Source organism: Oncorhynchus masou, chromosome 8, assembly GCF_036934945.1.
Source record: "Oncorhynchus masou masou isolate Uvic2021 chromosome 8, UVic_Omas_1.1, whole genome shotgun sequence".
In the NCBI taxonomy this organism is placed as follows: domain Eukaryota; kingdom Metazoa; phylum Chordata; class Actinopteri; order Salmoniformes; family Salmonidae; genus Oncorhynchus; species Oncorhynchus masou.
Window position 1 is genome coordinate 29321508 of NC_088219.1, and position 25907 is coordinate 29347414.

The 25907-nt window shown below is 45.5% G+C and overlaps 1 protein-coding gene across 5 annotated transcripts in view; it reads right to left on the reverse strand.

Annotated features, from left to right (window-relative positions):
• ank1b (ankyrin 1, erythrocytic b) overlaps window positions 1-25907 on the reverse strand; it is a 96911-nt gene that overhangs the window by 26457 nt on the left and 44547 nt on the right. For 4 of the 5 annotated variants that reach the window (XM_064972172.1, XM_064972173.1, XM_064972170.1 and 1 more), the window contains exons 2-19: window positions 15899-16000; window positions 11203-11301; window positions 8988-9086; window positions 6096-6194; window positions 5495-5680; window positions 5021-5119; window positions 4767-4865; window positions 4564-4662; window positions 4094-4291; window positions 3725-3823; window positions 3450-3548; window positions 3073-3171; window positions 2344-2541; window positions 2003-2101; window positions 1610-1711; window positions 1249-1446; window positions 651-749; window positions 249-347 (exon numbers count right to left, since the gene is read on the reverse strand). In XM_064972172.1, coding sequence (XP_064828244.1) covers window positions 249-347; window positions 651-749; window positions 1249-1446; window positions 1610-1711; window positions 2003-2101; window positions 2344-2541; window positions 3073-3171; window positions 3450-3548; window positions 3725-3823; window positions 4094-4291; window positions 4564-4662; window positions 4767-4865; window positions 5021-5119; window positions 5495-5680; window positions 6096-6194; window positions 8988-9086; window positions 11203-11301; window positions 15899-16000 — 2172 coding nt within the window. The remainder of the gene's footprint in view (window positions 1-248; window positions 348-650; window positions 750-1248; window positions 1447-1609; window positions 1712-2002; window positions 2102-2343; window positions 2542-3072; window positions 3172-3449; window positions 3549-3724; window positions 3824-4093; window positions 4292-4563; window positions 4663-4766; window positions 4866-5020; window positions 5120-5494; window positions 5681-6095; window positions 6195-8987; window positions 9087-11202; window positions 11302-15898; window positions 16001-25907) is intronic. The other variant, XM_064972171.1, reaches the window with a different exon arrangement.

Here is a 25907-nt window from a genome sequence, read left to right on the forward strand (position 1 = left end):
AGAGACAGAGCGAGACAAAGAGAGAGCCAGAGAGAGAGAGAGAGAGAGGAAAAAGGTGTTCAGGTAAATGCAACCCTCTTACCAAGACTGCTGACATTGACATGCCATTATTCAATAGAAATTCCATGTCCAAACTAATGTAATGGGAGTGATGTGACAGCAGCCTGAAGGCGGTGGCGTGAGACAGGGCAGAGCCACACTAATAGAGGCCACGTGTAAGGAGGAGAGTAGCAGCGGCAGCTTCTCACTCTGGTCTTGCTGTTCACGTGAGCCTGCTGCTGCAGGAGAAACTTCACCATCTTGATGTTGCCATAGTGACAGGCCACATGAAGCGCTGTGTAGCCCATCTGAAAGAGAGATGGAGAGGGGGGGGGGGGGGGTTGGCTGTGTTTCAGTGGCCTCATTATAAACAGCTTGGTGGCTCTGTTGTACCTTGAACAGTCCTGCCAGTAAAATATTATTGATATTTGAGAGAGTGTGGATGCTGTATGAAAGTATTGGAAATGGCATGTCGTCATAGCATGTGGTGCATCGTACTGATAATACTGAAACCCACTCTGCTGAATATAACAGAAAAGTGTACATTACACGTTTCTGTTTTGTACACTGTATTCTGAGGTTTGTGGTTGACATCATGCAGCATGTCTTACCCGTGAGGCTGCGTAGACTGATGCCCCCTGTTTGACCAGGGTGTCTGCTATCCCTACGTGACCTTCCTGGGCCACCAGGTGCAGAGGGGTCAGTCCATTCTGAGAGACACGGGGGGGAACAGGAGGAATACAGTAGGCTGCTGGTCAGTCTGTTCACTAACACTTTCTGAATCAGTCTAAGTCACAGTGCACCGTCAAAACACACATACTAGTAGGTAATTCCGGTTACCGGTTTGACCAAGTGATTGAAACATCTTGCCCTGAAGCCCTCAACACTTTATCTTACCATGGGTCTATCAAAACCTGTACAACTTAGCTAGCTATCCCTGAAAGCTTGCCTCAAACCCTGTACAACTCAGCTAGCTATCCCTGAACGCTTGCCTCAAACCCTGTACAACTCAGCTAGCTATCCCTGAACGCTTGCCTCAAACCCTGTACAACTCAGCTAGCTATCCCTGAACGCTTGCCTCAAACCCTGTACAACTCAGCTAGCTATCCCTGAACGCTTGCCTCAAACCCTGTACAACTCAGCTAGCTATCCCTGAACGCTTGCCTCAAACCCTCCTGAGATGTATTGTTCCTCTCTCCAGTCCACTACCTTGTTCCCCAGGTTGACGTTGGCCTGTTTGGAGATGAGCAGGGCCACCATGTCTGGCTGGCCCTCCTGTGAGGCCAGATGCAGGGGTGTGACCCCCTGGAGGGACTCCGCGTTGGCAGAGGCTCCATACTGCAGCAGGCAGCCGGCCGCCTCCATCTGGTTCTGCTTGGCTGCAATGTGCAGAGGAGTGTAGCCGTTCTAGAGACAGACACGGGGAGTCAGCAGGGTTGGGGGTAATACACTGGATCATCAATTGGTGGGTCGTATTCATCATAGTGTACACTAGTTACCAATGAACCTGGAAGGGGGATATACTAGTACCGCTATGTGTGAGCGGCGTGTGTTACATTGTTCCTCTTACCCGGGCAGTGCTGTGTGCATTGCCTCCCTTGCTGACCAGCAGCTTGACCACGTCCAGGTTGTTGTGATGGACGGCCACGTGTAGAGGAGTCAGGCCGTTCTGCTTGGACACACACACACACTTACTGTCACTAGCTATCTAAACCACAGAATATCAGTCTGCCTTTGTGGGCGCATGTTTAAAATGAAAAATAATGTCTAAAATGGTGGGACATGCTGATTCCTTTTGGGCTGTGATAAATGACGGTCAGTACTTAGAATACAAGGTTTATTTGTTAGTCGGGTCACAGGAGAGTTCCATAAGCTTTAGGTGGGTCACAGTACTGAGAAGTATGCCTCGCACAGATAAAAAAGCACATAACATTCCGTGTTGTGTTGCAGTGTGTTTTTCTACCTTTCCAGCCGCGTTGGGGTTGGCTCCTCTCTCCAGCAGCAGCTCGACCACGTCCACCTTGCCGTACTTACAGGCCACATGGAGAGGAGTGAAGCCTTTCTGCTTGGACACACAAAAACACACAGATTCAGCATGAGCAGGAGAGAGAGCAGAGAGAGAGGGTGAGAGAGAGAGAGGGTGAGAGAGAGAGAGGGTGAGAGAGACAGTGAGAGAGAGAGAGAGAGAGAGAGAGAGAGAGAGAGAGAGAGAGAGAGAGAGAGAGAGAGAGAGAGAGAGTGAGAGAGAGAGAGAGAGAGAGAGAGAGAGAGAGAGAAAGAAAAGTTGGTAAATCAAAGGAGAACCTTTGTCATCTTGGTTTGTTGGGCTGCCCCGTCCAGGAGAATCCGGGTGGTGTGGGCGTGTCCTTCACGGGCGGCGATGTGTAAGGGAGTGTGGCCAGCGGTGGTAGCCGAGTCAGGATTGGCCTTGTGCTCCAGGAGCAGCTTGACCAGCTCCTTATGTCCCATACGGGCCGCACAGTGCAGAGGGGTCTGGTCATCCTAGAGAGAGAGAGAGATGGAGAGAGATGGAGAGAGAGAGTGAGGAAAAACAGAGATTGGAATGAAATACGTGTAGGCAATTGTATTTAGCTAGCAGTAACATTAAGGTATTTGTGCAGTGTATGCTGTTGAAAAGATAATAACTGAAGAATGTATATATATATTCTTCTCTTCAGTTACTATCTTTACAACAACAGCATAAATGTAACAGTAACAGCATGCAACAGTAACAGCATGTAACTGTAACAACAGCATACACTTTCACTGGGGAGGGGGGGACATGTCCCACCCACATTCTGAAATAGCATTTTTGTCCCCCCCATGTGGACACCTCCGACCAGTCGGGTAGGCTGCTTGGAGTGTTTATCCAACTTATATGCCCCCCCCCCCACACACACACTTCTAAAACCAAATATGCTCCCCTGATATGTACCATGTGCTGGTGGTTTTGAATGTATTCCAACCAGGACAGAGTTTGTAGTAAAACATTCTGAATGCTCATAGATGTGTATATGAGAGTGCGTACCGTACCTTAGCCTTGGCATCCACCTGGGCTGTGTTCTGCAGCAGGAACTGAGCCACCTCACAGTGGCCTGCCCTGGAAGCCATGTGGAGGGGCGTCTCCACTTTCTGTTACACAAACACAGGTCAGAGGTCACATAGCCTGTCACAACCACTCTGACATTAAACACATGGCTAGGCCATGCAACATCAATAACACACACACATCAACTAAAATATCACATTATACACACAGAGAACAGGCTTTAGTCATCCAATCCATCATAACATTTTGCTGGTGTTCATTTCAACATAAGAATAAGATAAGTTACGACTAGTCCATCAGAGAGCGCTGGATATTTCACCGCCGTGTCAATAATAAAGGTTATAAAGGGGTGGCCTCTCACCACATTGGAGGCATTGGGAGAAGCACCTCTGTGGAGCAGGTTCTTCACAATGTTCAGGTGGCCCATGAAGGCTGCTACATGCAGGGGGGTCAGACCAGACTATGTAAGGGGAGGGGGGGGGGCACATGAAGAGAGAGAAGGTGTTATATTAATCCACCTCCAGCCTACATTCTCACTTTCAGACCTTTTGTAATGGCATAACTGGCAGCAAACTATTACAACAATTAGAAGCAGTAGTGCACCAAATCCATTGCTCTTCAAAAGAGTGTTCTCACCTCTGTGACGGCCTCCAGGGAGGCAGAGTGTTTCAGAAGCAGGTCCATGGAGCGCATGTGGTTCTTCTTACAGGCAATGTGGAGGGGAGTGAACCCATTCTGAACAAAGTCACAACATTTGACTAATTCAGCGTAGAGTTATGTTCGGTACGCACAAAATGGGAGAAAGCATTTAGAAATGGAGACGGTCCTGCCTGAACTTGTCCAATAACAACCGTCATTCATATTTCATAATGTTTTCTACTGTTTGTGCCTACTGAACGTGACCCAGTTATAAAAGCTCAGTATACCTGACCAATGGACAGCTACAGTACACCTCACCCTTAACACCAGTATAGAGAAATAGAAGGACACTTAAGAGCTGCTGACCAGTGCACGTGCGTTGGCCTTGGCCCCCTTGTCCAGCAGTACTTTGGCCATGCGGTGGTGACCACAGTGGGCCGCCACGTGTAGAGGGGTCAGGTGGTCCAGCGTGATGTCATCGATCTCAGCGTTGTACTGAAGGAGCTGCCTCACACAATCCATGTGGTCACCCTGGGCCGCCATGTGGATGGGGGACAGGCCATTCTGGAGGGGAGAGAGGGAGGACCGGGAGATAGAAAGGAGAAGTGCAGTGTAAGACCTTTGAGAGGGGAAAAATGGATAAATTAATAATACTGAAATAAGTCACGCCCCTGTGCTGCTGGCAGAGAATCATTTGGCATTGGTTACTGCTGAAAATGCAAGTGTGTGTGATATTGTGCCAAAGTGGTGTTAATGGTGTGATATTGTGCCAAAGTGGACGTAAAGTAGGGCCCTTTATTTTCCCCATAGTGGACTCCAAGAGGCCCGTGGCTGACCTTGGTCTTGGCCTGGATGGGAGCCCCCTGGTCCAGCAGGAGATCGATGATCCTCACGTGACCGTTCCTGGCCGCACAGTGCAAAGGGGTCAGCTCATCCTAAAGAGCGTGAAGAAGCCAGGTAGGGTTAAACAGTTTTCAAGTCAAATGGCAGAAATGGGTGGATGAGGAGGAGGAAGAGGAGAAAGGGTGGGTTACAGTACCTTGGTCATGGCGTCTATCTGGGCCCCTCTGTCCAGCAAAAGCCGAACCATGATCGCATTACCCCTCCTAGAAGCTATGTGCACGGGGGTGATACCATTCTGAGAGAGGGGAAAGAACCATTTCTAAATCAATTGACTCAAAGACTCTTCTGTTAGGAAATGGGGTCTTTGAGGGACTATAATATCTACAATATATATGTCACGATTAAGGCAGATACAGTAGGTACAGTATAGGTGAGGTTTAATGGACTGACCTTGGGAGTATAGTTGACATTGGCTCCTCTGTTAATTAGCAGTTGGGCCACACTCAGGTTCTCATAGTGAGCCGCGATGTGGAGAGGAGTGAAGCCAGTCTACAGACAGAGCGAGAGAGAGAGCGAGAGAGAGAGAGAAAAGAGTAAGATCTTATTTTCATCATCCATGTTTGCAGGTGGCTTTTGTTGAAAGCTTTTTTGTTTATTGGAAGTTTCTTTGTTTTATCAAATGTATTTATAAAGCCCTTTTTACATCAGCAGATGTCACAAAGTGCTATACAGAAATCCAGCCTAAAACTCCAAACAGCAAGCAATGCAGATAATCACCTTTGTTGCTATTGCTTTTCTGCAAGTCAACACAACAGTGTTTTGACTGATGACATCAGCTAATGACACCAGCATATTAAGGCTTAATAAGTCATCATTCACACACACATGCACAAACACACACACACACACACACACACACACTACCTTGCTGAGGACGTCGGGGTTAGGGTCATTCTGCAACAGTACTGCGGCAGTGCGTGTGTCGTCGTTGCGTGCAGCAATGTGCAAAGCGGGAAGACGGACCTTGCCCTTGGTGCCGTAGTTGATGAGCAGGGCCACCACGTTCTCATGACCCTGCTGGAGAGCCACCGCCAGCGGCGTGAACCCATCCTGACAGACAGGGGAAGAGAGATGGAGGTAGAATGTTGGATAGAGGGAGGGGTGGCCAGGGAGTAAGGTCAGAAGGGAGAAAGGAGGAGGGAAGGACAGAGGGAGAGGTAGCAAGGGAGAAAGAGGAGGAGAGGAGGGAGAAGGAGGTAAGGAATGTCAACGATAGGGTGCAAGGGCGTGGGAGGAAAAGGGAGACAAGCCAAGTGATAATGGAAGGGTGGAGTGAAGGGTAAGTAGAGGGAGAGGAAGAGAGAGCAGAAGAAAATGAAGATAGGGGCAGAGGACAAGAGGAAAGGAAAATGTGATACATTGTAAATTGAGATTACTGTAATGGAAAGAGGAGAGAAAGTTAATGTAACATTTGTCTAGTGGTCTAATACAATCTGAGAAGGCATGACTGTAGGCCTTTACTCACCTCTGTTGGAAGGCTCTGATTGGCTCCATTCTCTAACAGGAACTTAACGACCTCTAAGTGGTTCTCTTGTGCAGCCATGTAGAGGGGGCTGAAGCCTTTCTGTAAAGAAGAGGTACATGATGCATGGTTACCAGTAGGGCTTTGGAGGTCATGAAATTTTGTCAGCCGGCGATTGTCAAGAAAATAATTGCCAGTCTCACAGTAATTGACCGTTAATTAACAGAAACAAGTTTAGCATCTCCTGGCTTCCATGCATATCCTACAAGCCACTTGTGGTGGAATCGAAAGTGAAAGTCACCCAGTAAAATACTACTTGAGTAAAAGTATAAAGGTATTTGGTTCCAAATATACTTAAGTGTCAAAAGTAAATTGAATTTCTAAAATATACTTAAGTATCACAAGTAAAAGTAAAAGTATAAATAATTTTAAATTCCTTATATCAAGCAAACTAGACGGCAAATGTTTTGTATTTTTTATTTAATTATAGCCAGGGGCACACTCCAACACTCAGACATCATTTACAAACAAAGCTTGGGCTTAGTGAGTCCGCCAGATCAGAGGCAGTTGGGATGACCAGGGATGTTCTCTTGTGTTAATTAGACAATTTTCCTGCCCTGCTATGCATTCAAAATGTAACAAGTACATTTGGGTGTCAGTCAAAATGTATGGAGTAAGAAGTACACTATTTTCCTTAGGAATCCATTATTTATTTTAGACAGGTCGAAAGGAACATGTTATGAAGAAAATGTAGTCTTTTTCAGAAGAATATAATAGCATACTCTGTCTGAGTTGTCCTTATGTTAGGCCCTGATCTGGCTATTCCATATGGCTGTGGACTTCACTAGTTCAATTAGCAGACAAGATAAGCTTAGAAATCCGTGGCATTATTTTATAGTATGAAGAATACAATTGCACATAGCTGAATAAAATAGAAAGCTGCACATGCAGCTACTCTGTGCTGAGTGGTCAACAAAGAAACCGGTCCTCCTATATGCTTCATTTAGAATTATTTATGCAACTTTAGTTGTGATACAAACTTTGGGCTATATTTTATTTGTAATATATTCTAAGGCTGCATGATGCGACTCTAATGATGATTTGAAAAAAGTTGCATGAAAGGCATGAGCTCTGCTTTGTTTGTTGTGCAGGCTGCACACACACTTCGACAGGCTCTCATTCACAATTTGACAAGCACTTCATAATATTCTCATCAGGCCTCAAATTTCCCGGTAGCCGTAATACCCCCTAAAACATCTATGCCTTTTGCGGCCAAAATGGCCCTTGTGCCTTTGGGCTGAATGTAATAATTATATTTCCCTTCTCCCGGCTGCCAATCGGCGTGCTCTGCACCTTTCACTCACATGTCTCTCTCAGATATCTCAATTCTTATTAGCCAATGCCCCTTATGTGATCGGGTTCTTCTCACAGGCATCTCAACTCCGAAGTAGGCTACAAGTGAAGACAGACACATCGGGGACGCAACTTAGTGAATTCTGAGACGCATAGTGAAGATGTTAGAGGAACTGTTCACATGTGCTTTTCATCAACCAACATGAGTAGATGAGTAGGCCTAACAAACAGCAAAAGCACTCGCCTATGTCAATCTACTATCCCCCATAGTACAAAAGTTGACCTATTCTATTGGTGAACTTGTCTTTCTGTGCGAGAAAATGATATTCAAACATACTCGCATCAAAAAACCTTTCAGTAGCAATGAGGTTGATGCAACAGATCAGAAACTTTAGCTTAAAATGTTAATAAACTATTAGTCTATTTCTTCACATTCTAAGCACAATTTTGCAAAATGCAAGCAATCAGTTAGCGGGAAAACACGACTCTCAAAAAGGACTGCAAATGAGATTATGCAAGTAATGCTTTATTATAAAGGTGCAATATTTATGGTGAAAATTATATTCTCCAAACTTGAAACTCACTCGCCACCTATGCATGCCAGTTAGGTTCTACATCGGTTGTAAAAAATAATGCATGTGCATCATTTTAAGAAGTTATTTGGCTACTTTAGTTGTGATACAAACCTTATCAAAAACATATAGGCCTATGGGCTAAGCTACATGAGATGTGTGTCTATGATTTGAAAAAGTTGCACACAAAAAAGGCATGCGCTGTTTCTATTCTTACTGCACACGCTGGGCATCATTCACAAATAATAATACAGAATTCACAAGTGATTGGCTAATATTGTCACCCATCAGACTACTATGTAACCTTGTATTTACATATACTAAATCATATGTGTGAAATTAGTTTTGATTGAGAATCGACCATTATCATGCACCTGTCTTGTCTTGGAACAGGGGGGAAAAAATACATGTCATCGGTAGCGAATGGACACTTTTCCCACTTCTCCCATTTTTATGCCAGCCAGGTAGGATATACTCCTGTTGTAAAGTGAAGCAATATGCTTAATATTTGGAAAGTTGAGAATGAAATATAGTAGTCCTAGTCTATAGAAAGCTGATGGGACCCTCCTCTTTTTAACAGAGGCCTCACGCAATTGCATAGCCTACAGAGATGTTGCGCAACATGAGCTCTCATGAAGTGTTTCATTAGATTTTCGATACATCTGCATTAATGTCAGAGTGATCGGAGGGACAATAGAGTGCTGAGTACCAGGCAGTTATGAAGTTTGGTAGGCTACTAATGACCATCAGCAGCATCAGAGCTTGGAGAAGACTAACTACCATGACTAAACGGACGTGGAATTTGCGGTGGTCATGACTCGTGACTGCCGGTGTGGCAGTAATATGGTCCCCGTAACAGCCCTAGTTACCATCAACACACGCGCGGGCACACACACACGCGCACACCCCCCCCCCCCCACCAACCTCCTGGATAACAGTAAGAAGCAGTATAATGTCACTGATGACTCACCTGGGACTGGGAATTGACGTTGGCTCCATAGTTGACGAGCTCAGCCACCACTTTCTCCTGGCCTGCCAACGCAGCGATATGGAGGGCAGTGTTCCCTTTCTGGAGGTGACACACAAACACACAGAGAGAGAGAGACAGAGAGCAGTCTGAGTTCAGCCTTATGACCCAAATCTCTACTTAAAAAGCTTTGATAAGGATACAGTGCTAAGAAATAATGAGTTATGACTTATCAGTCCCTTAAGGATTTTGTGGGGATTTTTTGTTGTTGATATTTGCGGGCAAAAGGCTTGATTTCGCTGCGGCAATTCTGACATTTTGTCGTGAAAATGCGCTGACAAAGGAAAAAGTCTGTTGACGTGTCGATTGATTCAACCATATTATGCGGTAAATCTGTGGTGATTAGTCGAAGTTGCAAGCCCTCTTTTTGTACTGCGGTGTTGGGTCAGTTTTATTCGATAATATTGCAATGATTTGACTGTTTTAGGTGGAAAAAGTGTGGTAATTTGTGAAATTTGCAAGCCCTCGCATAATATGCAGAGAATTGTTGATTTTGCAAACAAAATTGGGATCGCAGAATCGCTGAATTCTGGAGGGACTGACTTATGACTTAATAGATTGATATTAAATAGATTAAATTAGATACATCCGTTTGTAGGCCTATCAAATGAGATGAATAAGTATTCACACCACTTAATTTTCCTACATTTAAAAACATTGATTGATTTGTCCTTTAACCTACACATAATACTCTGTAAATATCTAAAGAGGAAGAAAAATGCTAAAATCTGTAAAAAAGAAATATGAAAAATAAACCCCCGGATTCAATACATGTTAGAATCACATTTAGCAGTGATTACAGCTGTGAGTCTCTCTGGGTGAGTCTCCAAGAGCTTTCCAAACCTGGATTGTGCAACATTTCACCTTTATTCTTTCAAAAATTCTACAAGCTCTGTCAAATTGGTTGCTGATCATTGCTAGACAACCATTTTCAGGTTTTGCCATAGATTGTCAAGCAGATGTAAGTCAAAACTGTAACTCGGCCACTCAACATTTTGTAAGCAACTCGTGGCCTTGTGTTTTGGGTTATTGTCCTGCTGAAAGGTGAATTAATTTCCCAGTGTCTGTTGGAAAACAGACTGAACCAGGTTTTCCTCTAGGATTTTGCCTGTGCTTAGCTCCATTCCATTTAATTTTTATCCTGAAAAACTCCCCAGTCCTTAACGATTACAAGCAATACCCATAACATGATGCAGCCACCACTATGCTTGAAAATATGGAGTGGTAGTTAGTAATGTGTTGGATTTTCCCTCAACACAACACTTTGTATACAGAAAAAAAGTGAATTGCTTTGCCACATTTTTTTGCAGTATTTCTTTAGTGCCTTGTTGCAAACAGGATGCATGTTTTGGAATATTTGTATTCTGTACAGGCTTACTTCTTTTCACTCAGTCAATTCAGTTAGTATTGTGGAGTAACTACAATGTTGTTGATCCATCCTCAGTTTTCTCCTATCACGCCCAATAAACTCTGTAACTGTTTAAAAGTCACCATTGGCCTCATGGTGAAATCCCTGACTGGTTTCCTTCATCTCCGGGAAATGAGTTAGGAAGGATGCCGGTATCTTTGTAGTGACTGGGTGTATTGATATATCATCCAAAGTGTAATTAATAACTTCACCATGCGCAAAGGGATATTCAATATCTGCTTTAAAAAAGTGGTTTGTGGTTTGTGGATTGTGGTTGAATCTGTGTTTGAAATTCATTACTCAACTCAGAGACCTTACAGATTACTGTATGTGTGGGGTACAGAGTTGAGGTAGTCATTCAAAAAACATGTTAAACACTATTATTGCACACAGAGTAAGTCCATGCAACTTATTATGTGACTTGCTAAGCACAGATTTATTCCTGAACTTATTTAGACTTGCCTTAACAAAGGGGGTTGAATACTTTTTCATGAATTTGTTAAAAAAATATGCAAACATAATTCCACATTGTGTGTAGGACAGCAAACAAAAATCTAAAATGAATCGATTTTAAATTCAGGCTGTAACACAACAAAATGCGGAAAAAGTCAAGGGGAATGAATACTTTTTGAAGGCACTATATATAGTGGATTCTGTCTGTAAACTGTCTGTTATAGCTGGTGAATATCTCAAGCTTCTGTGGTATGTGAGTAGAGTCATGGTAAGCAGTGAGTAGTGTGTGAGTAGTACCTTAGTGGTGGTCTCCAAGACAATGCCTGCGTGTAGTAGTCCCAGGACCATCTTGACGTGGCCTTCTTTCGAGGCCAGATGCAAACCGTTGAGCCCATTCTGCAGAGACAGCAGTGAAGATTAGTATTGACCACACAGAACCATCAGACAATATCGGCAGCCAACAGAACAAGCCCCAATAGAATCTGTCTGCCTTTTAGTCCATTCGTCACATGGATTCCTAAACAGTAGATACACTAAAAATAACAAGCAGAGAAACTCGAAACCCACAGTGGCTACGAAGCAGAACAAAAAGATTTCTGAAGATAAACAACCTTAAGACTGAAACAGTCGGGTCTCAAAGAAAGCAGACAGGATGGATTTGTCTCAGGCTGTCAGGGCAGACAACAGCTGCAGAATCAGACAGACTAAGAGTAAAGTCAGGGCCTGTCTCTGCTCTTCCAGCCTGCAGTACCGTGACTGGCCACAGAGAGACTCTGTAAACCACACTGGTCCCGCCCTCATACTGCAGTGTCACCGATATTCACATGAATAACGTACTACATCTGCAGTGCATGCACTCCCTGAGGGGAGACACACATACACATACACACACACACACACACACACACACACACACACAGGGGCAACACACGCGTGGATGCACACGCACATACGCACGTACACACAAATGTGTATGTGTGAGCTGGCAGGAGTCTGCTGGTTTGTCGATCGGGCAGGGGTAGGTTGACAGACTGACTTCACATATAAAACCCTGACTCATAGTATTTTGTAGAACAGCAGAATAGCTCCAACATTTATCATAGCTCTTTGCTCTACTTCAACCCCAATCCTAACTTGAACACATATAGAAAACATGTTTTACAACGTCACATCCCCACATATTGTCACGGGCGTCCTCCTCTTCATCTGAAGAGGAGAGGCGAGAAAGATCGGAGGACCAAAATGCGGCGTGGTATGTGTTCATGATGAAATTTAATAAAGAAAACACTGAACACTGAAACACACTATACAAAACAATAAACAAATAACGATCGTGAAGCTAAATGAGAACTGTGATGACACAAGCAATCAACATAGACAATCACTCACAAACAAACAGTGAAACCCAGGCTACCTAAGTATGATTCTCAATCAGAGACAACTAATGACACCTGCCTCTGACTGAGAACCATACTAGGCCGAAACATACAAATCCCCAAATCATAGAAAACAGACTGCCCACCCCAACTCACGCCCTGACCATACTAAATAAATACAAAACAAAGGAAATAAAGGTCAGAACGTGACAGTACCCCGCCCACCCCAAAGGTGCGGACTCCGGCCGCAAAACCTTAACCTATAAGGGAGGGTCTGGGTGGGCGTCTGTCCGCAGTGGCGGCTCTGGCGTGGGACGTGGACCCCACTTCACCATAGTCTTTGTCCGGGCAGAGGGGCAGCTCGGGACAGAGGGGCAGCTCGGGACAGAGGGGCAGCCCCGTACTGGTTGATGACTCTGGCAGATCCTGGCTGACTGGCGGCTCTGGCGGATCCTGGCTGAATGGCGGCTATGGCGAATCCTGGCTGAATGGCGGCTCTGGGCGGATCCTGGCTGAATGGCGGCTCTGGCGGATCCTGGCTGACTGGCGGGTCCTGGCTGACTGGCGGCTCCTGGCTGACTGGCGCCTCCTGGCTGACTGGCGCCTCCTGGCTGACTGGCGGCTCCCGGTTGACTGGCGGCTCCCGGTTGACTGGCGGCTCCCTGCAGACTGGCGGCACTGGCGGCTTCCTGCAGACTGGCGGCACTGGCGGCTCCCTGCAGACTGGCGGCACTGGCGGCTCCCTGCAGACTGGCGGCACTGGAGGCTCCCTGCAGACTGGCGGCACTGGCGGCTCCCTGCAGACTGGCGGCACTGGCGGCTCCCCCTGCAGACTGGCGGCACTGGCGGCTCCCTGCAGACTGGCGGCACTGGCGGCTCCCTGCAGGCGGCACTGGCGGCTCCCTGCCTGGGCTCCCTGCAGACTGGCGGCTGGCCTCCTTGCAGACTGGCGGCTCCTTGCAGACTGGCGGCTCCTTGCAGACTGGCGGCTCCCTGCAGACTGGCGGCACTGGCGGCTCCCTGCAGACTGGCGGCACTGCGGCTCCCTGCAGACTGGCGGCACTGGCGGCTCCCTGCAGACTGGCGGCTCCCTGCAGACTGGCGGCACGGCACTGGCGGCTCCCTGCAGAATGGCGGCACTGGCGGCTCCTTGCAGACTGGCGGCTCCCTGCAGACTGGCGGCACTGGCGGCTCCCTGCAGACTGGCGGCACTGGCGGCTCCCTGCAGACTGGCGGCTCCCTGCAGACTGGCGGCACTGGCGGCTCCTTGCAGACTGGCGGCTCCCTGCAGAATGGCGGCACTGGCGGCTCCTTGCAGACTGGCGGCTCCTTGCAGACTGGCGGCTCCTTGCAGACTGGCGGCTCCTTGCAGACTGGCGGCACAGGCAGCTCCTTGCAGACTGGCGGCACAGGCAGCTCCTTGCAGACTGGCGGCTCTGATGGCGCTGGGCAGACGGGTAGCTCAGGCCGCGCTGGGCTCCACTGGAGACTCCGGCCGCGCTGGAGAGGAGGAAAGCTCTGGCAGCACTGGATGGAGGAGCTCTGGCGCCTCTGGACTGAGGGGCGGAAGCTCTGGAAGCGCCGGACAGGCGGGAACACCTGTAGGGGAGGATAGAGAAAGACAGCCTGGTGCGTGGGGCTGCCACCGGACCCACCAGGCTGGGGAGACCTCCAGGAGGCTTGGGTGTTAGGAGGAGGCACCTGAAAGACCGGGCTGTGGGGGAGCACTGGAGCTCTGGTGCGCAGCCTTGGCACCACTCCCCCAGGCTGGATCACTACTCTAGCCCGGACCCTCCAGAGTGCAGGCACAGGTTGAACCGGGCTGTGGGTAAGCACGGGAGATCTAGTGCCTACTACGCGCACCTCTCCCTTAGGCTCCACTCCCACATTTGCCCAGCACGAGTGGAGTGCAGGCATAGGACACACTGCACCCTCCCAGCGCCCCGGAGACACAATACGCAGAGCCGGCGCAGGATTCCCTGGACCGGCGACCAAAACTGCGTACCGGCGACCAAAACTGCGTACCGGCGACCACACTATACAAAACAATAAACAAATAATGACCGTGAAGCTAAATGAGAACTAACCTAAGTATGATTCTCAATCAGAGACAACTAATGACACCTGCCTCTGATTGAGAACCATACTAGGCCAAAACATACAAATCCCCAAATCATAGAAAAACAAACAGACTGCCCACCCCAACTCACGCCCTGACCATACTAAATAAATTACAAAACAAAGGAAATAAAGGTCAGAACGTGACACATATAGACACATGCAGCATGTGCATTGAAGGCACACTAAAGCATGCATCCTCATTTGTATCATAGCTCTACCTCTGATCCTTAGCCAGTAGTGGAATTATTATAGTGGTAGTATTACTTGGTGTAGAGATAGTGGTATTAGTTTCACAACATTGACAGCTTGGTGCCATGGTTGTTTCTGTGAATGGTGCTGAGGGGTTGCAGTAGCAGATTGTAGGCTTACAGAGTGGGTGTGCATTCCCCGAGCTGTCCAGATCATGGGCTCCCTGCCAGTGCTTGTGTACAAACTGAACTACCTTCCTTTCACCAAACTACTAATGAAAAATACAACAACTGAGTCCCTTCCACTTAAACGTCCACTCATAAATAGGCTGGCATACATGTACACACACGTTCCGTATGTGTTACAAAACTTGCCATTTGAGATGAGTCAGAAACAAAAACTGCATGCACCTCAGCCATTCTTTGCATGTGAATTTGACGTTATTTAAAACTACAATATGTAACTTTTTCAGCCACCTGACCAAATTGACATAGAGCTTTTTGTTATAGATCTGTCATTCTCATTGAAAGCAAGTCTAGGAAGCGGTAGATCTATTCCCTTTGCACTACTTCTATGCTTCCCATTCTTAAGTTTCATTTTTGTGTCTCTTACTTTCGGTTATGTACACCAGCTTCAAACAGCTGAAAATGCATGTGTTTTGGTTAAGGAAAGTATATTTCACAGCGCTTTAGATCGTACAATGATTCTCTGTACTATACTTGCTTGCTTTGTCACATAAACAGAAATTAGGCAAACTATTAGAATTTTAGCAACCAGGAAATGGCAAAGTGATTTCTGCATAGCACACCTTTAAGCGTTGTGCTTCTGTCATGATGCAACAAGGTGCAATGGAACAGATAAAGGGTAGGAGAGGAGCAGGGAGGAATCGAGAGAGGGTCTGGCTGTATGGCTAATTATTAATATTTTCTCATTAAGGTTGTGAATGACTGCCATTAGTGCACAGTAAACACAGCTAGAGTGGCAGGACACAGTAGAAAATGTGGGAACATAGGCAGGCAGGCAGGCAGGCAGGCAGGCAGGCAGGCAGGCAGGCAGGCAGGCAGGCAGGCAGGCAGGCAGGCAGGCAGGCAGACAGACAGACAGAATGATCCTTGAAACTACAGTTTATCTAGGCTAGACTTGACTGTTAATAGATCTGATTGGCCGAAACCAAATAATGCCATCTATAAAAAATACATCTACAATTTAATCTTAATAAAGTCTGATGTAATACATGTTTTACGAGACAAACTCTGTGGTCCAGAGGCAGTGTACCAGACTGTGACCTTGAGGACTCTCTGACGTACCTGATTTGATGTGTTGATGTCTATTCCATTCTTGATGTGGTCAAGAGCCTTGTCAAGGTTCCCTGAACGGGCTGCACGGAGGAAACTGGTGACAGCATCCGCCTGGAGGGAAGGAGAGCACAGACAGAGACAGAGATAGAGACAAAGACAAACAGTGAGAGAAAGAGAGAGATAGAGATGGAGAGAAGCGAGAGGGACAGAAATGTTTATTTTTCTTCAGTTAGAATAGATCCCACTGAAATGTCTATTACAGTCTGGTTGTCATTCTTCAAAATCAGCATAAACTACTCACGATTCCACTGTCTGATAGTCAAAAAATGTCTGACAGCACAAACTGGTGAGCCTCCCCCTCACTAGGAGTTTGGTAGCTATACATAGCCGAGCACACGCTGCCTCCATCCCTGCATGCTGACTGACTTCTGAGGCCTCTGTAAAAGCGATGTGTTCACCTCTGCCACCATGATCAGACAGAAAGGGAGACTGTAACATGGCTGCCTAGTACTGTAGTCCAGCATGCAATCTCTGCCTTGAGGACAAATATTATAACAATTCCATACAGTATGCCTGCTCACCTCCACCCACACACTAGTCATTTGCCATGATACATATTATGTAGGAGGTGAATTCTCAAGTAAGATTGCTATATTAAACTGATACAGTATGTCCTCTTTCTTACAGTACGGGATGTCTTGTACAATTTAGACTCGACAGACCTGCGGGTTTATCTTCTCCCATTTCCTGTTTGTATGGTGTATTCTCACAAATCAATGTCCCTCAGATTTGATCAGACAGGCCTAGAACTCTTATATTTGCTTCCCACATAGAATACATTTTCCTCTGTTCTCTACTTCTCTTTCAAATCAATATTCCCCAAGGGCTTAAATGTACTGTGCCCTTTGCATACGCCATCATTCTCTACCTCTATACCACTCTCCCCTCTCTCTCTCTGTCTTTCGCTCTCTCTACCTCTTTACATCTCTCTATTTACATCTCTCTCTACCACTCCCCCTCTCTCTTTATCTCTTTCTACATCTTTCTATTTACATATTTCTCTATATATACAGTTGAATTTGGAAGTTTACATACACCTTGGTCACCTTAGCCATTTAAACTCAGTTTTTCACAATTCCTGACCTTTAATCCTAGTAAAAATTCCCTGTTTTAGGTCAGTTAGGATCACAACTTTATTTTAGAATGTGAAATGTCAGAATGATAGTAGAGAGAATGATTTATTTCAGCTTTTGTTTCTTTCATCACATTCCCAGTGGGTCAGAAGTTTACATACACTCAATTAGTATTTGGTAGCATTGCCTTTAAATTGTTTAACTTGGGTCAAACGTTTCGGGTAGCCTTCCACAAGCTTCCCATAATAAGTTGGGTGAATTTTGGCCCATTCCTCCTGACAGAGCTGGTGTAACGGAGTCAGGTTTGTAGGCATCCTTGCTCGCACACACTTTTTCAGTTCTGCCCACAAATTGTATATAGGATTGAGGTCAGGGCTTTGTGATGGCCACTCCAATACCTTGACTTTGTTGTCCTTTGTTGACCCATTTGCGACCAAGCTTTAACTTCCTGACTGATGTCTTGTGATGTTGCTTCAATATATCCACATAATGTTCCTACCTCATGATACCATCTATTTTGTGAAGTGCACCAGTCCCTCCTAAAGCAAAGCACCCCCACAACATGATGCTGCCACCCCCGTGCTTCACGGTTGGGATGGTGTTCTTCGGCTTGCAAGCCTCCCCCTTTTTCCTCCAAACATAACGATGGTCGATATGACCAAACAGTTATTTTGTTTCATCAGACCAGAGGACATTTCTCCAAAAAGTACGATCTTTGTCCCCATTTGCAGTTGCAAACCGCAGTCTGGCTTTTTTATGCCGGTTTTGGAGCAGTGGCTTCTTCCTTGCTGACCGGCCTATCAGGTTATGTCGATAGGACTCCTTTTACTGTGGATAAAGATACATTTGTACCTGTTTCCTCCAGCATCTTCACAAGGTCCTTTGCTGTTGTTTTGGGATTGATTTGCACTTTTTGCACCAAAGTACGGTCATTTCTAGGAGACAGAACGTGTCTCCTTCCTGAGCGATGTGACGGCTGCGTGGTCCCATGGTGTTTATACTTGCGTACTGTTGTTTGTACAGATGAACATGGCACCTTCAGGCATTTGGTAATTGCTCCCAAGGATGAACCAGACTTGGTCTACAATTTTTTTTCTGAGGTCTTGGCTGATTTCTTTTGATTTTCCCATGATTTCTAGCAAAGAGGCACTGAGTTTGAAGGGAGGCCTTGAAACACATCCACAGGTACACCTCCAATTGACTCAAATGATGTCACTTAGCCTATCAGAAGCTTCTAATGCCATGACATCATCTTCTGGAAATTTCCAAGTTGTTTAAAGGCACAGTCAGCTTAGTGTGTATAAACTTCTGACCCACTGGAATTATGATACAGTGAATTATAAGTGAAATAATTTGTCTGTAAACAATTGTTGGAAAAATTACTTGTGTCATGCACAAAGTAGATGCCCTAAACGACTTGCCAAAACTATAGTTAACAAGACATTTGTGGAGTGGTTGAAAAACAAGTTTTAATGCCTCCAACCTGAGTATGTAAACTTTCGACTTCAACTGTACACTCTTTCTATACCTCTTTCCCTATTACTCTCTCCCTATCCATCTCTCTCGCTCTCTTGCATATTATTGATAACATTTGAAAAGAAGAAATTAATGTAGGAGAATATAACACATTAGACCTGCTAAAAGATAATACAGTCAAAAAAACATGTTTTCTATTTTTTGTTTCATTCCATCATCTTTGAAATACAAGAGAAAGGCCATATAATAAGATAGGAATTTAGTAGCCATTTAGATTTTTGCCACCAGATGGCAGCAGTGTCTTGTGCAAAGTATCTGACTGATTCAGTGAAGCATAACATTACTACACTATATTTTGCATCAAGTCTGCCAGGAGTTTTTTCAAATGAGATGAACTGGTCAGTTGATACATTTTCAAGTACATAGCTATAGAGAACATACAAAAATGTTATGGTAATATAATTTTTTTAGTTTACACACTCCCAGCAATGTCATACATGATGGATATTTTAGCGTCCCTACAGAAAAGACACTAACCTTCACACATCTAGACGGCCGGGCAGGATGGGTGGGGGGCCAGAGACAGCAGGGGTTCAAACTGTAGAACCCAGTTCCTACATTTGAATATAACCATTTATTTTATCAAACAAAACTATGCTACTTTTTATCTCTGGGACCCTCAAGATGACAAATCAGAGCAAGATTACTGAATGTAAGTACATTACATACCTTCAGAGGTGAATGTATAAAACCAGTAGCCGTGATAAAAGTGTTTTGTTGTTGTGCACTCTCCTCAAACAATAGCATGGTCTTTTTTCACTGTAATAACTACTGTAAACTGGACAGTCTCTCTCTCTCTCACTCTCTGTGTGTGGTGCATGCTGGGAATTATAGAGCGTCTGTTTTTTCCTTCTTCTTTTGCTTTTCTTGGTGGTTTTCCTTTTTCTATGCGTGATTTTTTATTTTTTTTATTTGTTGTGGTAGAATTAAGTATAATGTTTTTCTTGTTGAAATTGACCAGGCTTTGGCGGGGATGGCGACTCACATGGGGACACCCTCTCTGTCACTTTGGCTCGGCTTTAGGTGTGTTACTGAAGCTACTTTAGGTGTGTGGAGGAGTTCCTGGTCAACGTAAGAGAGAAGGTAGGATATGAGAATGTTGCTATTGCGTCACGGATGAATAAAGCCTTGGTGGTTTTTCTTAGAAAAGAGCGTCTTGTTGATTGGATGGTTGAGCATGGCGTACTTCTTAAAGGAATGTTTATTCAAGTTACGCCGCTTTTTTGTACGTCAATAAAGGTAACGATTTTGAATGTACAGCCCAATGAGCTAATGGAGCGCGAGTTATTGCGGTTTGGGAAGTTTGCAAGTTCAAGTTTGCAAGTTGTCCCGTTGGGTTGCAAACACCCGGCTTTGAAACAGGTTAAGTCGTTTCGGCGACAGGTGTGTATGTTTTTGGACTCACCGGAGCAGACTCCCAACTGTTGTAGGGAGAGGTGGGCTGACAGTGGTAGAGCAGTCTAAAGTACCTGTTGCTGAGGAACAAGTTGTACGTGTTGGAGTTGCAACTTTTACGGAGTGGCAAGTTGTACTATGCAGCAGAAAAATATTGTTGTAGGAGGTAAGGACGTATCTGGGGAGCAATTTCCCCAGACTGGTGAGGACATGCCCAGAATGAGTGATGTGTACAGGAGGGGGTTCATGTGGAGTTAGTCTCCCAGGTAGTAGAGGAGATGCCCACTACGAGTAACAGGGAACAGGAGGGGATTCAGGTGGGGCTAGTCTCCCAGGTAGTAGAGGAGATGCCCACTACGAGTAACGGGGAACAGGAGGGGATTCAGGTGGGGCTAGTCTCCCAGGTAGTAGAGGAGATGCCCACTACGAGTAACGGGGAACAGGAGGGGATTCACAGCAGCAAAAGGTAGTGGGAAACGTAGTAAGTATAAAAGAAAATTAAAACGATGATGCTCATGCCTCGTAGGGCGTTTTTTTTCTATTTGGTTTCTCTGTGGTTTCTTCTGATTTTCCTTTATCTTTTCTATATGGAGGTACTAAGGGTAGGATCTCTCAATATTAATGGGGGAAGGGACAGGTATTAGAAGTAATAAAACAGAAAAGGCTTAATGAAGTTTTTCTACAGGAGACACAGTGATGAGGCTAATGAGGTTGACTGGGGTATGTGGTGGGAGGGGCTTCCTATACTCAGTCATGGTACTAATTTCAGTGCTGGGGTGGCAATTTTGTTTTCCTCAGGCTTAGGTGTGACTGTGGTGTCTACAACAGAGATTGTCAAGGGTCAGGTTTTTATTGGGCAAGCGGATGTTATGTTTTTTTACATTTATTTTAATTATCATGTTTATGCTCCTAATGAGCATATTGCTGTATTTGATCAAATAAACAAAATCTTAAGACAGTGTGACCAAGAGGGATGTATGGTTTTAGGGGGAGGGGGGGGTGGAATTGTACAATGGATTTTATTGTTGACCGCACTGCTGAAGAACCTCACCTGCGGTCAGCTACTTGCCTGTCTGGTCTATTAACTGAGTTTGAGCTTTCTGATGTGTGGAGAGTAAGGGATGTAAAAGTTAGGCAGTACACATGATTAAAAGTTAAGGAAGGTTGTGTCAGTGCAGCAAGGTTAAACAGGTTGTATGTATCTCAGCACTACTGTAGTATGGTTGTATTACTCCTGTGGGTTTTTATGATCACCATAATGTGTCTGTTGATATTCACTTGTCCTGTCCATGGTCATCACCTTATTGGTATTTTAATGTTAAATTGTTACATGATGTCGTGTTTTGTGAAAGGTTTTTGTTGTTTTGAGAAAAATGGAGGGTTACAAAATTTAATTTTGAGTCCTTGAGACAATGGTGGGAGGTTGGGAAGGCCCAAAAACGATTGATTTGTTAACAGTATACTGCTCTGTCTCATACTGAAGTTAAAGAGACTATCAGGGCCCTTGAACAGGACATCAACTCAGTTGAATTGAAGTTGTTCACTCAGAATGGCCCTGGACTAGTCATGAACTTACAGGACAAGAGACATGAACTGAGGTTGTTTCTACATGAAAGACTTAACTTAAGGGTGCCTTGATTAGGTCTCGCTTTTCTACCCTCAAGGATATGGATGCTCCTAGAGTTCTTAGGGTAGTCGACATTGCAACACAAACAGATGGTCTGCCTTCGTCTCCCTGATGGGAAGGTGACCACGGATGACAGTAAAATGCGCCAACATGCCGTGGAGTTCTACTCTGCTGGATTGTGATTCTCTGTGTGCTGAACAGTTGCTACATGGATTTCCTCAATTGGGCCTTGAGCAGAGAGTTGCTTGGTACTGTGCAGGAGCTGTCCACATCACTCAGTTATGAGTTGTCCTATCTCCGTCCAGAGGGCTATCAGGCAGGGATGCCCAATTTCAGGGCAGTTATATTGTCTTGAAATTGAACCAATGCTTTGTTTTTTAAGAGCAAGGCTTACTGGTTTCTCTGTGCCACGGGTAATGAAGGGTCCCACGATAGCACTGTCTGCATATGCAGATGAGGTGACTGTTTTGTTACAGGGGTGAGGATATTAAGGTTCTCTCAAACGCTTTAACGGTGTATGAGGGGGCCTCCTCAGCTAGATTTAATTGGAAAAAGAGCGAATCGCTGTGGGCAGGTCAGCTTCAGAAGGGGTCTGCTCCACGGTTACCAGGGGGATTCAGTGGGGCAGAGATGGAATGAAGAATTTTGGGGGGTTTTCTAGGTCCCAATGTCTTTCAGAAAAAGAACTGGGAGGGTGTAGTGGAGAAAATGTGTGCCAGATTGTCAAGGTGGAAATGGGTGCTACCCCAGCTGTCTTATAGGGCAAGGGTTTTGGTAGCCAATAATCTAGCTGCCTCTACCCTGTGTCACAGCCTAATGATTTTACAGGCACAGGGGGGTCTGATACAAGAGCTTCAGAGGACCCGTGTCAATTTATTTTGGTCTGGACAACATTGGATTTAAGCGTTGGCCCTGTATCTGCCACTGCACGAGGGTGTGCAAAGTTTGGTGGACATTTCTTCCAGGATCATGGGTTTCCGGCTTCAAGCAGCCCAGAGACTGTTGTACTGTGACGGTTCTAGCTGGGTTGACAAAGCCTATGCATTGATGATGAGAGCAGGCTGTTTGGGCTTAGACAAGCATATTTTCCTCTTAAAGCTAGAGTGGGGTGATTTGTCTGGCTTGACTCCATTTTATGAGTCAGTTATGCAGGCTGAGAGAGTTTTTGTCAAGTCCAGTAAGGCCGGCACACCACCAGGGATGGGGCTTTTTTGAAGAGACTCTTTTTTACAACAATGTGCCATCCAGTCCCGTGCTATGGGCTCAGCCAGCCTACGTTCATGCCTGTTAGGTGTGGGGTCTACCAAGCTGGGTCATCTGATGTGCAGTAGGAGCAGATCGTTGGAGGAGCTGGGAGAAAGAGTGGGGATCTGACCATCTCGCCTACTGAGGAAGGTTGTAGCTAAGGTCTGTAATTTCTTGCCAGTACTTCATTGGCAGTACGTGACTGACACTTCCAATTCTGATCTGAGGGTTGCGGGTCTGGATTATGTGTTCGCTGCTCTGAATGTTAGTGCTGTGGCGGGGGCATTAGAGGAGGATGTGGGGGTGATGCTTTCCTTGGAATCCCCAGAGATGGGGGAGTTCAAGGCGGTGGGAAAGAAGGCCATGTACAAAATCTGTGTAAAAGTGTCCCGTGCTTCTTCCCTGGAAGAGGTCAAATCACAGAGGTGGGTGGGTGTGTTTGGTCCAGGGGCCTTCCCAAAAGGTTGTTGGCGGTCTGTAAACACGCTGCCTAATGAAAAGAGGACAGCTGGAGCCATAGCCACCAATATGTATCTGGTACACCTGGATCCTACTGCTGGGGAAGGGTGTCCTTTCTGTGCTGAGTCTGAAACTCTGGCACATCTGTTTTTACAGTGTCCCAGGTTGGTCGGGATGACTGACCTGATCACAAGCTGGTTCTCAGCTCTGGGAGAGGTTTTCTCTTCCCAACAATTTATATTTGGGCCGAAGTACAGGTTCAGTCAAAGGGGTGTTGTTCTTTGCTTCATTTTGTGTGGGGATGGAGGGGATGTTTGCAGCGAGACTGAGGGTTGAGTTTGCCTATTACAAAATGGTTAACAACATTGATCTGTTTATGAGTATATGGGGTATTCATAGGCTGTTGTGTTTAGTTCATGTGGAGGAAGATTTGGTGTTGTGTTTTTAATTGATGTGTAACAATGGTTAGGGAGGCCTTGAAATACATCTACAGGTACATCTCCAATTGACTAAAATGTTGTCAATTAGCCAATCAGAAGCTTCTAAACCCATGACATAATTTTCTGGAATTTTCAAGCTGTTTAAAGGCACAGTCAACTTAGTGTATGTAAACTTCTGACCCACTGGAATTGTGATACAGTGAATTATAAGTGAAATAATTGGTCTGTAAACAATTGTTGTAAAAATGACTTGTGTCATGCACAAAGTAGATGTCCTAACTGACTTGCCAAAACTATAGTTTGTTAACAAGAAATGTGTGGAGTGGTTGAAAAACAAGTTTTAATGACTCCAACCTAAGTGTATGTAAACTTTCGACTTCAACTGTGCCCCTCTTTCTTTACCTCTCCCTTACCTTGCGGTCTTAACTCTCTATTTCTCTCCCCCTCTCCTTTGATCTCCTCCTGTGTGTGATCCCAGTGGGAAGGGGTGTAAAGCTCTTTTTCCCCACTCACTCTCTCCCTCAGTGATGGATGGCTGATGTGTCCAGGCTGAGGTTTCGCCAGCCTAATGCTAACAGTGTGTGTGTATTTGTATTCAGTCTCAGGCAATGTGTTAGATAAGCTATTAATACCGAGATCATTCCTCTCCCTCACACAAAAGCTATGCATTAACCACACACGAGTGCTGAAAGAAATCTCTGATTCATGTCAAACAGGAAGTATAAATATATATTGGATTCATATCTGATACACCTGAACAGTACCAGTTCCAGATCCCTGAAATATTTCTATATTATTTAATTCTGACCTGCAGTAACTAAGGGATATCCTGAGAGGTATATGATCTATGTATTTTTCACCTTGTCTGTCTCAGTTGCCTTCGCATCTTAGACCCCACCCTCTTTTCTGTGAGTTGACGGCGGACATTTGGAAGACTGGTGCCATGGAGTCAACGTTCCCCTGTAAGAAACCAATATTATACTACTTGTAGGATGTTTCACATGCGAAGCCTCTTGCTGCAGCTCGGAGTTCCCGCACCGACTTGTCAGCGAGTGTTGAGCATGTTTATGCTCCTATTTTCGTTCTGCGGCCATTGGCCATTTTGTTCTAGGATTTCACAGCTTTGTTGACATGTTGGATATAGTGGGCCACATGTGAGCAGAATGGTGAGAATAACGTCTCCAGCTGCCGCCTCCCCTCAGTCAATCTCTGAAGTGGATTGATGAGTGCATCTATGATCTTCAATGTGTGTTTCTTAACTTGATTGTCTGAGGGTAGAGGCAGTCGATCAACGTTCTTGACTGTGCTTGTGTGTGTGTGTGTGTGTGTGTGTGTGTGTGTGTGTGTGTGTGTGTGTGTGTGTGTGTGTGTGTGTGTGTGTGTGTGTGTGTGTGTGTCCTATCCTATGTTTTCATATCTTCCAAGAAATGGAAATGACTGCAGAATATCTTTGAAATTACATTTTATGTCAGATTGTGCTGACTCGCTACGAGGCACAATTGATTTTCCTTCTCATGTCCTCCCTCTCTCTCCATCCCCCTCTCCATCCCTCTGTCTGTAATATGTGGTCAATTTAAAGCAATCCATCCCAGCCCTGTCTATTCATTTGTAGTCGCCATGTGAAGTCAATGCGTCAATTGTATCCAGTAATCAGATCCTCAAGCCAAACATGATGATTTACACTCAGCATGCCCCCTTCCCATCACTCATGTTCCCCCCGCCCTCTCTCTCTTTATCTCATTATCCTTCTTGCACTCTCTCTCTCTTCCTCCCTCTCCAGATCCCCTCTTCGTCCCTTGCATGGCAGGCTCCCCGCCTCATTCTCTCACACCCTCCGTATGGTGCGTGTTCATCTCGTTCTCTTCCCTCATATCAGTGTGTGTATCTGTCCCTCTCGTGTCATATTGATGTGATGCTGTGTCATCATGGCATGCTGCAGTATGGCGTGACGTACATGTGTCACAAGCATTCCTCCATTGACGCGGCCAGTGGAAAAGAGGAAGGTTGAGAAATGAAAGCCTTTAATCTCATATCTGTGGAGGAATCTAATACTGTATCATATCGCTGTGTTTTCCGGCTTGCTTCTCTCCAGATGACTAAACTCCCAGAGGACAGGCGCACTATCACAGTGCTCTGTAGTGTGTGTCTGAGGCTGTGTGTGTGCATGTGTAGGCTATACACGT